General features: G+C 38.8%; 1 protein-coding gene across 1 annotated transcript in view; it reads right to left on the bottom strand.

Moving 5' to 3' along the window:
- PEPD (peptidase D) overlaps nt 1-17,040 on the bottom strand; it is a 241,605-nt gene that overhangs the window by 171,876 nt on the left and 52,689 nt on the right. The window contains exons 5-6 of the mRNA XM_075009013.1: nt 11,725-11,772; nt 10,257-10,318 (exon numbers count right to left, since the gene is read on the bottom strand). Of these exons, the coding sequence (XP_074865114.1) occupies nt 10,257-10,318; nt 11,725-11,772 (110 nt within the window). The remainder of the gene's footprint in view (nt 1-10,256; nt 10,319-11,724; nt 11,773-17,040) is intronic.

A 17,040-nucleotide genomic window follows, 5' to 3' on the forward strand; every position in this document is an offset into this window, starting at 1 on the left:
GTCAGTGGTTTTGGGTTCCTACTTCAAGAGCATGAGACAGAAAATGCCAACTTATCTCAGGCTTCAACAAATACGAGTTGCATAGTATTTAATATTAAGGGCCTTCATTCAGACATTATAGGGTCACCACCACAATGTGAAAACCACAAGTCTGCATTCTACATCCTTTTGAAAAAACTGGTCACCTGGAAATATGAGAAAGTCAAGTAACATTCAATTTTCTTCATGAAAAACATCTGAACTTCACCCCAGTAACTAATGTTAAAGCAGTTCAAAACAGAAGTAACCATGGGATGCAAGAGCTGTTAAACACACATCCACATAGGAAAAAAAACAAATTAACAAGATAATAAAGTTAATATAGAGAGATTCAATGAACAAAAGATTAAATTCTATTTCTGGCTGAAGAGTATTCTATCATGCCCCTAACCAGAGACTGAAGGAATCAAGACATGAAAAGATATATGCTGCATATGACATAAGTGACATCAATACAACAAATGAAATGCCAACTCAGAACAGACTGATGAAGAAAAATAGCATAAGGGTATATTGTAACAAGGCAGAAAAAGTTGCACTAGCAGCTCTGTTTGAACTCTCACAAGTACAATATTGCAGCTATATTGATCTCAGAATATTAGAGATATGCGAATGGAATAATACCTTTTATTGAATCAATTTCTGTTAGTGAAAGAGACAAGCCTTTGAGTGATACAGAGATCTTTAGATCTTCTCCAGCTTGTTTCTCTTACCAACAGAAAAAGATTACCTCACCCACTTTGTCTCTGTGATGGACAAGTACAACACAGACAATGATATTATGCCTACGAGGCAAAAAAACCCAATACCCCCAATTGCTTCAGGAAAAGGTTAAGAAATCATGTAGGATAGGGAAGGCAAGTGTCTAGGAAAGATGAAAATACACATCTAGTCAATCAACATACTGTCTCCCATGTGAACCAGGGTATGCCTCATTAAATTTATAACAATACAAAATATACGAGGATCCAAAATTGCTCAAAGCAACACAAGAGATGAAACTCTAAATGGCAGCAAACCATAAAGGACTTAATGACATGTACATAGATAAATCCCTTTCAGAAGATCTACTTGGGACTGAGAGAAGAAAAAGAGCTGTACACAGGTAATGATTCAATAGATCTGTTGAAATAACTATGTCAAGAAAAAGTACCTATTTCACAGCACTAAACTAACATATTGCACCTAAATATCAGCTTCAGTCAGGAGGAATATGGGGAAAGCCAGATAACAGATGAAAGGCATAAAAAGAACAGAGGGAATGGTCAGGACTTCAGTTTTCTTTTTCATATGAGGTGTGACAACACTACAGACCCATATCAGTATAACTACATCACTCCAGGTCATCAAAAATCCACACACCTGAGCAATACAGTTGTACCCAATCAAACCACCCTCCGTGCGGCCCACCACCCTCCACCCAATGCAGACAGTGCTATGCCAGCAGGAAAGCTTATCTCACCAACATAGCTATCACTTTCTAGGTAGGCAGATGAACTACACTAATGGGAGAGCTTTCTCTCTCCCATCAGCACAGAGTATCTCCCTTAAAAGTACTTAGAGTAGACATGCCCTGAAAGATAGCATTTCAGACACCACACTAAGTACAGGATAGCAACCTACAACAGAGCAGTGACACAGTGGCTCAATTAAAGGGAACAGCACCACCTATTCTAGACAGATTTCCCAGGATGAACTGTCATAAAAACTTACCAGGATCAATCCTTTGTAAATGCTTACAGGCTCAGAACAAGCAACATGGCTGCAGGCTACACTTATTTATCACTGCAAGGGCACCTGTACTATTTCCTCAAATTATATTTCACTTTAATTATCAGAAAGGGAGTTCAACAAACTGTATTTAGAAGACTGATCAGAAGACTCTTCAAGCATGTATGATAAAAATATAGAAAATTTAAAATGTTTCATTTGTCAGTGTATCAATTAAAGACAAGACAAAATTTCCCTCCCTCTCTTCCTTCCTGTTATGAAATGTCAAACCCTTCCTAAAAAAAGGTATTAGGTCTGCATTAGAGAGAGAAGCCTTGCAGACGAACCTGAAGGAAAGTAGACTCTTGCTCTGGTACACCAACAGGTGATTGTGACAGTGCCAAACTTCCAAAAAAATTTTTAAACAATTTGGGGGCGGGGGAATCACAAATCACAAAAGTAACAAAGATTAATTCAGTGCCCCTTTGAGTTAAAACCACAATGCTGTAGTTTGTGTGCATGATCCACTGTTTGAATCATTATTTTATAGTGCTTATACTCAAGATAAGAAAGCATTATACAAGGATTGTGTGTCACTACAGTCATGTGAAGCAGGTAAATCACTATGCCTATTTTACACATGGGAAGACAGGCAGAGGTTATGTTACTTGTCCACGTCAGAAATCAAATATGTTCAGAAACGTGACCAGGAATCAGGTTTCTGAAGCAGTCTAGGTCCCCTACTATAAACAATTAAAAATAAACTTTATCCCTACAGAGGGCTATGGTACTGTGCATGAGTATTCATTAGGTGAAGAGAAATATTCACAAAGACAAACATTTTTGTACTTTTACAAGTTGCAGGAAACTTACCATCTGCTTTTTAGTCCTTAAAATGTTCAGTATGAAATTAAACAGTAAACCAAGTAATAGTTATACCAAAAAATGAAAAAAAAATGTCATTGGCTATTAGAAGCTAATTTCTGCCTATACATGAAGAATGAACTTGCTCATCAATAGTAGGGGGAAGAAAACCTGATGCTGGCCTTGGGCTCTACCACATGAGCTAAAAGCCAGCTGGCTCTCAGCCAAAGCTGCTAGAGCTGAGACTTCACTCTCCCTTGTCAGTGGTCTCACTGCCTCTGAGGTAACAGTAGGAACAACCAAGGGATCATAATGGAGAAAAGCTAACTGTTTGGAAGTGGGAAATTAATAAACCAGCTAAAATAATTAATTTTTAAGGAGATGTTCAAGAGGTTGAAAAAGTGAAACAAAGAAGCAACAGCAAGTAAGTTGCAGCTTCTGTCAGGAACAGATGAACGTCCTGAAATAGCAAGATTCAGCTGTTTTACAAAGTGATATTATTTCTACTATTACCCGTAGCAAAAACATTGGAGAACAGCAATCATAAGAGAAGACAGACAAATAGAAACAAGTAAAGCAAAGAGTCCTGAAAAGCAAATTCATCTTCACCAGGTCTGTAAAAAATTTAGACAAATCAAGAATAGGGGAATCACCTACATTCTCACAAAAGGACCAGATAACCTATAACAGCAACAACTAAAAAGACAATGGCAACTGTATACTATTTATGCGACAGACAATATAGGTTAGCACCTTGAAATACGTTCTGTCAAACTATTCAGCTCAAGTCATCTTTAAGACATCACAAGTCATTTAAGCATACTGACAAGCATTTTAATTAAGCAAAGAGTTGGGGAACTAAAAACGTGGGTAAAAAATGAATGGTGTTTTAGGTTTATTACAAGAGAAATCAAAATAATACATAAATATTTTTGTAGTTGCATGGGATTACAGATATAGCAGATTTCATTAGGAAGCTTATTTCCTCCCACAGTTCAATTATCTAGTAGCGCTTAATAGCAAGCCTGTCTATTGTGGTCAAATAAATTAAGCAACTAGTAATGACAGAACTGACAGCTTCTTGAGAAGGAAAACCTAGAAATTAGATAAGGAGGGAGTGGGGGAGAAGGGAGTAGAATGCCAAGTGGTTTAAGAGCTGAGGAAATCTGTAAAATGAAATGGAATGGATCTCCAGCATATTCAACGAAAGTCAGAGAGAAATTTTTATATGTGGGGAGATCTCCAGCATATTCAACGAAAGTCAGTGAGAAATTTTTATATGTGGGGAGAAAATAAAAAAGTACTACCCACATTTGTCAGAGGCAACAAAAAGAGTATTTTATAGCCCCTGTGGTTGTAGAAGAATGAGCTTATCAGAACTCTCAGACAAAAACAACAGACTGCTAAATAGCTAGAAGTCTCTCCTTAAAAGGTATAGATGTCATCCTATTGAAATAAACGGGATGTAATTACCATAAGCAGTGAAGATAGTGATAAAGAACTATTTAGGCCTTTTGAGTGCTTCAGAACACACACACTGCAAAGTAAAAGGATACCTGCCATGTGTTAAAGGGGGTTGATTCCTACTTCCATATGGACTAATAAGGAAATATGTCCGAAGCACTACTTGGTAATAGCAACTCCTCAGTTATACACAGTGCAGTGAAAAGCCACCTATTATTACCTGAGACAAAAAAGAAATTCCATTTCTTCAAAAAACCTCTGTATCGTATTCCTGGGAAAAATTGCCTTGAAGTCTAATAATTATTAAATTATACTTATACGCAGCGCTTTTTATGAAAAAAGGAGAATCTGGTGCTCAGCTGGCTCCCTGCCCCTCTTTCCTAGCCAATCCTGGGCCTATGGCTGCTGAGGTGCCAGTACTCAGGACTGGCAAGTACCAGCACAGAAAAACGCACTGCATGTTTTTATATATATAAAATAATGAGATAGGAACTGGAGACCTCTCCCCTATCTCAGGGCACATTCGTACTTCCAGGACAAATCGATCCAGTCAGGGTCAATCTTCTGAAGTTAGGTTTTGTGCATCTGGTAGGGATGCACAAAATCAACGTGCCTGGGGTTGGCAGTCAACTGCTGTACTTCTCGTTAACATGAGGAGTAAAGGAGGTTGATGGGAGAAATGCTCCCATTAGCCTCCCTCAGTTAAGACAGTCAGGTAAGGTGATTTCAGATACGTCAATTCTAGCTATGCAATTGCGGTAGCTAGAATTGCCTATCTGAAATCAACTTAGCTGTCTACTGTAGATCTTGGCCTCAGGCACAAAACTCCACTCGATGCTCATATTGAGTACTGTGTGGGGTATCGTGCCTGAGATAGGAACTGGAGAATATACAGTATTAGATCTGCTTGGAGAACATACAATACAAAATCAACTCTAGTTGAAAAGTGATTATTTTGGCCTCTGGATCACAGCCTAAAGTAACACAGAGGCAGCCATCTGAAGTCTAACAAAACAAATCAGCAGTCATGTAGCACTTCAAAGACTAAACAAAATAATTTATTAGGTGATGAGCTTCTGTGGGACTGACCCACTTCTTCAGATCAATAGGATTTCCAGTACAGACTGACAGATATATAACACAGAAGTCCAAAAAAAAAACAAAAATTGGCAAATCAGATACATGGAACTGAAGCATGGGGGTGAGGAGTAGAGATGCTAATAGTTTCAGGCAAGACTATCAGTCTGTACTGGAAATGCTATTGATCTGAAGAAGTGGGTCTGTCCCACAAAAGCTCATCACCTAATAAATTATTTTGTTAGTCTTTAAAGTGCTACATGACTGCTAGAATGAAGTTTAAAAAAAAAAGGAAGCAGCTTAACTTTGTGCTCACAAGCTTGCGTATATACAATCTCCATGAGCTTTATTTTATTGGGAGTGGGTAGGTTGGGACATTCTGTTTATAAAATAAAACTTGCAGGTGTGCTATTGGAGGATCGGTAAAAATATAGTCCCTGCTGCTTGCTTTCTGTGAAGAATGTGAACTTAATTGAATGATTTAGTTTGTAAGTTTCATTCTGAAGAATAACAGATGAAAAATATGAAAAAAATGTTCCCAAGACAAAAATGAAAAAATTAGTGTAGCCAAATTAAATAAATAAATAGAAATGTATAAGGCCAAGACAAGATACACACAAAGTATTTGGGAAATTCTCAACGAGACACTGTTTTGAAAGTTAAAATAAAAGAGAAATGAGTCTGGTAAAGGATTTCGCCCCCCGAGTTTTTTATTACTATTGTTTTGGGACAGAATATATATTTGTAAGACTAAAAATCTGGGCACACGCAAATAATTCTATGGGTAGAACAAGAAAGATAGTGTTGTAAGGAATAAGAATCTCATTATCTGATGACCTAGAATTCATCCTAATTCTGACTGATTAAAATCTATGGTAAAGCAGCGGAAATGTAGCACTTTAAAGACTAACACAGTGATTTATTTGGTGATGAGCTTTCATGGGACAGACCCACTACATCAAATCAATTTCATTTACTGACATTTATAGGTACAGAAGACCAAAAAAAGCTTGCTTTTTTTTTTTTGTCCTCTGCACTTATAAAGGTCAGTCTTTATTGGAAATCAAATTGATCTGACGAAGTGGGTCTGTCCCACAAAATCTCATCACTGAATAAATCATTTTGTTAGTCTTTAAAGTGTTACACTTCTGCTGCTTTGTTTTGTTGGAGTATAGACTAACACGGCTACCTCTGTTAAAATCTATGGTGTTTTTTTAAATTAATACATCAATGTATATGCAATTCATTAAAAGAGCAAGTCATATCTGTGGGTTTTCTTAAAGGATCCATCCATGTTCATTTCATTATCAATAAATAAGCTGAAAGCAGCTTAGTTAGGTCTACCATCATGCAGATTTTACTACCTGTGAAGCTATTTAAACACAGAACTGCAGTGGTACACTAAAGAACATTCTCCTAAATCACCGAATTTGGAAGAGTTATGATTTTATAGAACCCAGCTTATACCATTACAGGCCCAAACCCCCAGGAAGCAGAGTTGATCAAAACTCAAAATTTCCTTATGACTAATTTCAACATTTCAATGTTTTTATTCCAATTTTCAATAAAAATATAATGCAGTTCAAAATTTCTAGCAAAATGGAAATTCTGTAAAATAAATTTTTCTAAAACACCTGCATACATTGTTTCCAAAATGAAATATAGTCCCTGGGCCTCCAACAGCTACTAACTGAAATGGGTATGATTCTTGTCAGTTTCACTCAAGACTGCTATTTAGCAGCAGGCAACCATGAAACTGACAAGAGGCAGCTGTCTGGACTTTCAGGGTCTGCAGCTCTATGGTAACTCTATCACAGAGACTCCCTCAGGCCTAGGAAACTCAAGGCTTTCAGACTCTGAGCCCTGAAACTCCCTCTGAGTTGGGGATCCCAGATCTTCCAGAATACCTGCTGTGGAACTGGGAGACTAAACACATTGCTGCCAGGCCCCAGGGCAGCTGATTCCCTAGACAAGGGGTGAGCAAACTTTTTATGTCAGGCCCCACTTTTTGCCCCTGCAATTAGCAGCCCCCCCAACCTGTCTAATGCAATCAAAATGGAGAGAAATGTTGGTTATGTTCGTATGCCAGGGGTTAAAAAAAAACACCTTTCAGCATGTGTAAGAGTGTAAGTATGTAGAATTTAATAACTTCATTAATTGGCATAATAATGTGAATACACACCTAAAAATAGTAACATATTTCAACATATTTAATGAGACGGATGAGTAAGACCCAGCAGCTGACTGTGCTGTGCCCCCCTTACAAAATATCACACACTTCCTGCCCCTGAGGAGGCCCATCCCCTACCTTGCTCACCGCACCCTACACTTCCCAAACCTCAGGGGAGGTGGCTCAGAGACCAGCCGTCCTAGCGACCTAGAAATCCTGATATCCCTGATTGACTTTAAGGTTTCCAAGCTTCCTTCTAAGGAGCCAGATAGCTAGACACTGAAAACCACATGAGCTGCCAGGCTCCCAAATCAGCTGGTGCCCCAGGCTGTAGGAATCACGCAGACTACGGAGGAAGCAGGTCCAGGAATCTGGAAGTTCTGGTGTTCCAAGTCCCAGGCAATCCAAATTGTGGAGCTGCTCCAGAATTCTGACAGGCTGCAGAGAAGCTAGACAAGTGAACTGGCAGGAAACCAGCTAGGCTTCCAATGGATGACCTTCAGCAGACAGTTCAACAAAAGCAAAACTTCCATGAATTGTTCATTTTCAACAAATCAGCCTCTTCTCTATGGCCATTTCTATACAGGCCACTTCACGGAGCAAAAGATGCTTATGAAGTGCGGATGCAAATTCCCCGCACCTCATTAGCATAATGTCACATGATTTGGAGTCCAGAAGACCGTTCTTCTAGACTCCAAAATGCCATGTAGAAGCAATCAGTAGATTTGCCTTGCCTCTTGTCTCAGGAAGAAGGAGCCTCCAGAAAAAGCACTTCCTTCTGGAAGCCGCAACCCCCACCCAGCCCCCGGGGCCACGCTTCTACACAGCGTTTTGGGGTCCGGAAAAATGGTCTTCCAGACTCCAAATCACGTGCCGTTATGCTAATGAGGCACAGGAAATTTGCATCCGCACCTCATTAGCATCTTTCACTCAGTGTATTAGCATGCCACTTCTGAAGGAAGTGGCCTGTGTATAAACGGCCTATACGAAAATCTTCAGTCACTTCTAACAGGAAGGTACTTGTATAGAAATTAAACAAGAGGCAAGGCAAACCTACTAATTGCTTTCTTTAGACATTTTTGAGTCGAATGGAAAAGTTATAAAAAGTAATATACTGAAAATCAGCTCTAGAATACTGTCAACAACAACAGCCATACTAATCAAGGTTAAGCAGATATTTTATAGATTTATAGGCACATAGAAGACGAGACTCTTAAGCTGGGTGTACCTCAGTTGCATATATTAGACTTTTTAAAGCACTATTTCTATTTTTTCTCCATCCAGTATCTTAAATGTGACATATTTCTCAAAAAAGTGAGATAGATGCAACTTTAAATGCTGAATAACTTCAAAGCAAATGGGTTATGGAATATTCAGGAGAGATGTCAGTCCACACTCCTTAAGTATTTTAGTGTAATTTTTCAAGAGTTTTGGAAGGAAAAAAACAAATTACTCTTCTAACATTATCTAGCACAGTCCAACTTGGACCACCATTACATAACAGCTCCCATAGCATTTATTTGAACTATCTATAAAGGGATACAGGTCACAGAAAAGAAATAAAAGTAGAGCAGCACCTTTTTTTTCCTTGGTTGTACAATATAATTTGGTGGCAAAGATGCTTAAGAAAGCAATAAAAAGACAGAATAGAACACTGTGTAATACTGAAAGAACAAAGTCTCTTAAAATGATGTCCTTCCACACTTTTTTTCTGCAGAAAGATCCCAAAAGCTACAGAATATTTAATTTTTTATGTCTATTTTTCCAGTGTCCTTAACTGTGATAGTCTGGTTAAATTTCCAGTCCAGGAGAAAAAAGAGTAATTAAACAATTGGATTCCAGATCTCATTATATTTGACACACAGGAGAGGCTATCTCAAGAGAAAGTATGTTCATGTGACCTTGCAAAATGAGTATCTAGAATTATAGGCAACAGCTGCAAATTCTATGCGGTAGCCTCATCTCTGAAACAGTTTTCTGATGTGGACAGAAAGGTGAATGATGGAAAATACAAACAGGCTGACAAAGTCAGGGAACATTAAAAGGCCACCCGCTTATTTCTGAGAGAGCATTAATAGGCTTTCTGACACCATTCAAACCCCGCCCCCCCCGCCCCCCCGTTTCAATCGAACTGGTGATAACCAAACCTTAGGATATCACAATGTATAGCAGAATATTGAATTTGATTCAAAAGCCAGAATATCTTATTAATATACCATAAATATATATCATGTAGGAGTGCTCTAGGAAATAAGTTATTATTCCAGGCAACTACCATTTGAAAAAAATGGCATCGACAAGCACTTTTTCCACTGGCAGCAAATTTCTTTTAAGGGAATTAGATCTGAAAGTGTATGAATTGACCTTAAAAGGTCACTTCTGTGCAGAAATATTACTGTGTCTTTTCAGAAGACTGGACATTTCCGAATCCTTAACAAAATATTGTACATCAGAGGATAAAAAGTGGTAGCCATAGAGCAGAAGCTATTTTAGTTTGTTTTCCACATATTGTAAAATTCAAATATTCATTGTCAAGGAGTTTCTTCTTTAATACGCAACTAATATAAAAAAAACCTTATGAACACAGCTCTGTTGTAGCTAATACAGAATGAAAGAATTTATGAACAACCAAATAAATGGAAAATTAAGGATCAGCCTATAGAGGAACTAGACACCCATGGCTGGTCTGAGGGTCCAGCCCAAGCCCACAGTTTACCCAGCAATGAAAGAGCCCCGAAGCCCAAACCCTATGAGCCCATGTTGGTTGGTGAAAGCCTAGTTCATTAAAACTCTTGTTTAACATGTTATATTAACATCTTATGTCTTCTCAGCAAGAAACATGGTGACTGACTTTGAAATCATCATTTTAACATTATTATTAGTTAATCCAGAATTTATTTAATGTATAAAAGCCACCTAGATAGAAACTTACTGGCTGATGCCGTCAAATGAAGCTTCCCTGGAGATGTGTCCACTATCAGTATTAATACCACGCTGGAGGGGAAGGTGAAAAGAACCATCATTGTGTGCTAAAGACAGGCAACTTGAAATAAATTTATTGACATAACCCATTACATATGGGCTTCTAGAAAGCTTACTCAAATATAATTTGAATGATGGCATAAAAAAAAAAAAAAATCAGTAAAATGTAAAAGCAACATTACATACTCACATTTAGACATATATAAACAATTATTAATTACTCAACAGACAGATAAATGTTGACACGTGCTGCCCAAGATTTTAGCATGCCTAAATTTCTCTTTTATAAAACAGCCTGGTGATATTTTTCTTGGGGATGAACAGAAGGCAAAAAGAGATGCATCCCATAAACAAGGCAGCAATGAGTGCAAGTAGAATAAGAACTGTACTGAAATTTTTAAAAACACATTTCCTTGGTAACACATTATTGTTACATAAATTGCAGTGCCTCTTTTCTATAGCTTGCCATTCAAGAAAGCAGTATGAAACACCATTTTGGATGCTACAGAGCACTTCTGATGTGTCTAGATTTGTGAGGAATCAAACAGAGCAGCACTGGCATGCTATACTTGGAATAAGACCAGTGGAGAAGAGGAACAGGTGCAGGAATTCTACTGAACAAAGCAAAGAATGTTCTTTGAATCAGGAGTCCTCCAGAGCTCAGAGAAGTAAGAAGTTTTGAATGAAATGGCAGAAAGAGTTGCTCAACCTCCACAAAAATACACTAATAATGACAGATGCATGAAGCAGTCCCAACAGAATACTGGAAAGTAGAAGAGGAGGAAAAGACAGCTCAAACTACCATCATAGTTTACTCTGGAATCAACTGGGTTGGGGTGACCAGCACAGAAACTGGACTCCCACATTGGAGTTGTATGAAATGTATGTTGCAATCTAAAATGGGACATAGATAATTACTTGATCCTACTCCCATATTACTGCAGGAAAATAGACTTGAGCACCCCATCTCCTCATACAGAAAGACAGTACACTAATTCCTCTAAGAGCCAGTGAGTGGGAAGACTCAAAAATGCAAGTGACATGGTCAGAACAATAGAAAAGCAGGATGTGATTTGGCAATATTTGAATGGACTGGAGAGAAGTGATATGGGTGTCAAATTGGTTTCCTGTAAATTAAGTATGAACCTACCAGAACCTGGATAAGAGTTTCAGTTGTGGGACCCAGGGAAGAAGGGACAGGATTTAGCAAAAGGAGTGACTGAATGAGGTAGGGGAAGAGAAAGGCTAGTCAACAATAAGAAAAAAGCTGACCTCAAACTGGAGGATAGTGACATTATTCTCTGGGGTGGAGAAAGGACAGAGAGGATATATAATAAGTGGACATATCTGCTCAATTTATCTGTTTATTGAAAGAGCAACAAGATACATACTCTTTTGGAACAACAAATATAACTTACCAGTGTAAGAAGAACTGAGGGTTTCTTTGTATCCAAGACAGTGCTTATCTAAAAGAACAAAGATTGAAGTTACAGTATTTTTTTCATACCTACAAAATTCAGCATTATTTTATTATGGATAATTAGCATCTTGTCAATGTCATACGTGGCAATCTTAGAAATTTACTAAGATTAAAGAAGTCACTTCATATGTTCTGCTTATTAGGTATAGAACACAATACAATTGTTGAAAAGTACGAATCAGCAAGACATTTTGCTGTAAGAGATATGATAACAGGTTAAACACCAGAACAAAGCCAAAGTACCATGACTTATGTCACATCCAAAATTGATTCTATGTCAATTAAACAAATATAAATCAGAAATCAAATCAACAGAAGTGGTTAGGTAGTTTCACGCTGTATACATCCATGAAGCCTGACAAATTTTGTGGATTTGTCATTTTTTGTTATTTAAACAAGTTTTTCTTCCATCCCCCAACATTTTCCATGTTGTGGGAAAGGCACATGCAGGCAGGGAAAATGGACTATTTAGCTGATGGAGGAAACAGTGATAAATGAGCTCCAACTAGCTACAGGCATAAAGGGTAACAAGAAGGCCTTTTACAAATATATTAGAAACAAGAGGAAGACCAAGGACAGGGTAGGGCCATTGCTCAGTGAGGAGGGAGAAACAGTAACGGGGAACTTGGAAATAGCAGAGATGCTTAATGACTTCTTTGTTTCGGTCTTCACAGAGAAATCTGAAGGAATGCCTGACATAGTGAATGCTGATGGAAAAGGGGTAGAGTTAGTTTTTGAAATAAAAAAAGAACAAGTTAAAAACCATTTGGAAAAATTAGATGTCTGCAAGTCACCAGGGCCTGATGAAATGCATCCTAGAATCTGCAAGGAGCTGATAGAAGAGGTAGCTGAGCCGTTAGCTCTCAGTTTTGGAAAGTCAGGGGAGACAGGAGAGATTCCAGAAGACTGGAAGAGGGCAAATATAGTGCCCATCTACAAAAAGGGGAAAAAGAACAACCCAGGAAATTACAGGCCAGTAAGCTTAACTTCTGTGCCAGGAAAGATAATGGAGCAGGTAGTTAAGGAAGTCATCTGCAAGCACTTGGAAGGTAGTAAAGTGATAGGGAACAGCCAGCATGGTTTTGTAAAAAACAGATCATGTCAAACCAACCTGATAGCTTTTTTTGACACGATAACGAGACTCGTAGATAAGGGAGAAGCAGGGGATGTAGTATACCTAGACTTTAGTAAAGCATTTGATACGGTCTCACATAATATTCTTATCGACAAACTAGGCAAGTCCAACTTAAATCGCGCTGCAATAAGGTGGGTGCATAACTGGCTGGCTAATTGCACCCAGAGAGTAGTTGTTAATGGTGCTCAATCCAGCTGGAAAAGCATAACAAGTGGGGTTCCGCAGGGGTCTGTTTTGGGACCAGTTCTGTTCAATATCTTCATTAATGATTTGGATATTGGCATAGAAAGTATGCTTATTAAGTTTGCAGATGATACCAAGCTGGGAGGGGTTGCAACTACCTTGGAGGATAGGGTCATAATTCAGAATGATCTAGATAAATTAGAGAAATGGTCTGAAGTAAACAGGATGAAGTTTAATAAAGATAAATGTAAGGTGCTGCACTTAGGAAGGAATAATCTGTTTCACACATACAGAATGGGAAAAGACTGTCTAGGAAGGAGTACAGCAGAAAGGGACCTAGGGGTTCTAGTAGATCACAAGTTAAATATGAGTCAACAGTGTGACGCTGTTACAAAAAAAGCAAACATGATTCTGGGATGCATTAGCAGGTGTGTTGTGAACAAGACACAAGAAATCATTCTACCGCTCTACTCTGCGCTGGTTAGACCTCAGCTGGAATATTGTGTCCAGTTCTGGGCACCCCAATTCAAGAAAGATGTGGAGAAATTAGAGACGGTCCAGAGAAGAGCAACTAGAATGATAAAAGGTCTGGAGAACATGACTTATGAAGAAAGGCTGAAAGAATTGGGCTTGTTTAGCTTGGAAAAAAGAAGATTGAGGGGGGACATGATAGCAGTTTTCAGATACCTTAAAGGGTGTCATAAGGAGGAGGGAGAAAAGTTGTTCTTCTTGGCCTCTGAGGAGAGAACAAGAGGCAATGGACTTAAACTGCAGCAAGGGAAGTTTAGGTTGGGCATTAGGAAAAAGTTCCTAACTGTCAGGGTGGTCAAGTACTGGAATAAGTTGCCAAGGGAGGTTGTGGAATCTCCCTCGCTGGAGATATTTAAGAACAGATTAGATAGATGTCTATCAGGGATGGTGTAGATAGTGGTCGGTCCTCCCGTTGGGGCAGGGGACTGCACTCGATGGCCTCTCGAGGCCCCTTCCGGTCCTAGTGTTCTATGATTCTATAATATACATAAACTGCTATCAAGCGCAAACAATGAAAAACTGGAAAAGAAAAATATTTGTCTGAGCTCTTTCGAATTCAGTAATCTTATGTCACTTGTTACTGGAGTAGTTAAAAACATTCAGACAAAAGGGTGATTTTTAAGTTGCTGTCCTTTTAACACACACAGAGAGAGAGAGAGAGACAGAGAGAGAGAGAGAGAGAGAGAGAGAGAGACAGAGACAGAGACAGAGAGACAGAGCGCGATTGGACCGAAAGATTAAATCTACTCCATTCTTTAGAGAGGAAGCGTGCAGGTACTAAGAAGGATTTGTCCATGAAGACCCCACATGACAGAACACAGAAATCAGAAATAGCAGGAAAATGTGTGCTATTACATATAAAACACAGTATGCATTAATGTTATTACACTATCATGTGCTGACTATTTACAATTATTTTCCCTGGGTCATCTTTGCTTGATTGAACTTCTCAACAACATCCAACTTTCTCTAGCATCTTTGACACAGTTATAAATTGAACCTACAGTTGAACTTCCATTTCTATGGGGTGCGATTAAAAGTTTACACTTCTTTTCAACTTGTTTGATTTGTATGCCAGAAGAAATTGAAATAAAACATAGTACCGTTATTTTGCTAGACTGCCTTCTATTGCTGAATAGCTTATGTCAACTCAACAGCCTTATTTCCTCAAGACTAGATATCAATGGTCTGGAAGGTGTGGTGCATGCTTGGCACTGCAGCCAGCAGTGTCAGGATCAGCTAGCTTCTCCCACTGTGGGAGGATGAAAAGCGAAAAGTTATAGCCTGCTGATGACCCATGTCCACACAAGTCAACCCCACCTCCTAGTGGTGCAGTACAGCAACTGCCTCCGTAAGGAGGCAGGCTAACAGGGCTCTCGCCGCCTGGAGAGGGATGGGCTCTGCCAGGTTTGAAATCTGCCCAAGACATGCCTCATGACAACTAACATAACTAACTCCATACTGGATCGGTCATCACCCGGGTTAACAAGGACCGTGCATTCTGTCGTCCACCAGGACAGTTGTGTTAAGTCAGCTACAGGTGAACCAAAAACCTTACGCGCAAGAAAATACCTAACCGTAGGCATATGGAACGTAAGATCACTAAATCAGACAGGTAAACTTAAAGAACTGACCTATGAAATGAAAAACTACACCTGGCACATCCTTGGACTCTGTGAAGTAAGATTGAAAAATTTTGGGGAGCTCAGAACAGACGAAGGCCATTTGTTCTATTACAGTGGAGAAGAAGATAAACACCTTAATGAAGTAGGTTTCCTAATACATAAAGACATCAAGAACTCAGTTCTAGCTTGGTACCCGATATCTAGCAGGATCATGTCCATACACTTGAAAGCTTCACCATTCAACATTACCGTCATTCAAGTGTACACACCAACTACTGATCATGATGATGATTACACAAAGTTTCTACAGTCAATGTCAGAATATCATAGATGCAATCCTGAAAAAAGATATTGTAATTGTACAAGGTGACTGGAATGCCAAAATAGGCATGGACGCCATAAACAACTGGCAGAATCTCATTGGGCCCTCCTGTAATGAAGTGACTAATGAACAAGGCTTCCGATTATTGGAATTTGCCAGCTACAACAACTTAGCAGTAGCAAATACACTGGCAGCCCATAAACCATCAAGATATTGGATCTGGCACAGCCCAGATGGACAACATCATAATCAGATAAATTACATCCAAGTTAAAAAGAGTTTCTGGTCTGGTGTGAACTTACACAAGACACACAGCTTCCCGGGAGCAGACATCGGGAGCGATCATAACCTGGTCCTAATGAGTTAAGATACGACCGAAAAAGATTTCTAAACCAAAGAACAGTTGCGTTAAATTTAATCTGGACTGGCTTAAAGACCCAAATACTGTCAATGAGTTCCAAGCTCTGATAGGAGGGAAATTAGCTCTCCTGCTCACACTTGAGCAAGACCTAGAAACACTCACTAAAATCTTTGAAAACGTAGTCACAGAAACAGCTACAGAGATACTAGGAACATATCGTCCCAAAAAGAAACAATGGATTACAAATGAGATTTTGAACCTTTGTGACCAAAGAAGAGAACTTAAGAAAAAGAAAAAAAATCAGCTGAAGGAGCAACACAATGTAGGATAATTAACAACAAAATAAAAACCAGTATGAAAGCAGCAAAAGAAAATTGGATCGAAAACTGCTGTTTAGAGATTGAAGAGAGCCTAAATGCAAACAACAGTAAGAAAGCTTTTAAAACTATTAAAGGGTTAACACAGACTATAGAACACAGAATAAGCACCATACAAGACAAAACTGGCAACTGCTTCACTGAAGAGAAAGACATTATAAACAGATGGAAGGAATACTGCTCTGAGCTCTACAACTATAACTCCAATGGAGATCCCAATGTTCTGAAAGTTAACAGCCCAACAGAAGAAACAAACTTTTCCATCCTATGGGAGGAAGTTGAAGCAGCCATTAAATCACTAAAGACAGGCAAATCACCTGGCATAGATAACATCCCATCTGAACTTGTAAAAAAATAGAGGCAGCAGTATGGTTGACATACCCATGATGATTTGCAACAAAATATGGCAGAGTGGAGAACGGCCAACAACTTGAACTAAATCACTAAGTATAATGCTTCCTAAAAAAGGAAGCCTACAGTTATGTGGAAATTATAGGACCATCAGCTTAATTAGCCATCCAAGTAAGGTGATGCTGAAAATCATACCGAACAGACTAACAACCCAGGCTGAGAAGATTATTTCTGAAGAACAAGCTGGTTTTTGATCAGGCAGGCATACCTCTGAACAGATTTTCAACCTATCTGTACTCTTGTCAGAAATACAGTTCACATCAGCAAGACCTGTACCTTGTTTTTATTGATTTTAAAAAGGCCTTCGAC

This window comes from Carettochelys insculpta, chromosome 14 (assembly GCF_033958435.1).
Source record: "Carettochelys insculpta isolate YL-2023 chromosome 14, ASM3395843v1, whole genome shotgun sequence".
In the NCBI taxonomy this organism is placed as follows: domain Eukaryota; kingdom Metazoa; phylum Chordata; order Testudines; family Carettochelyidae; genus Carettochelys; species Carettochelys insculpta.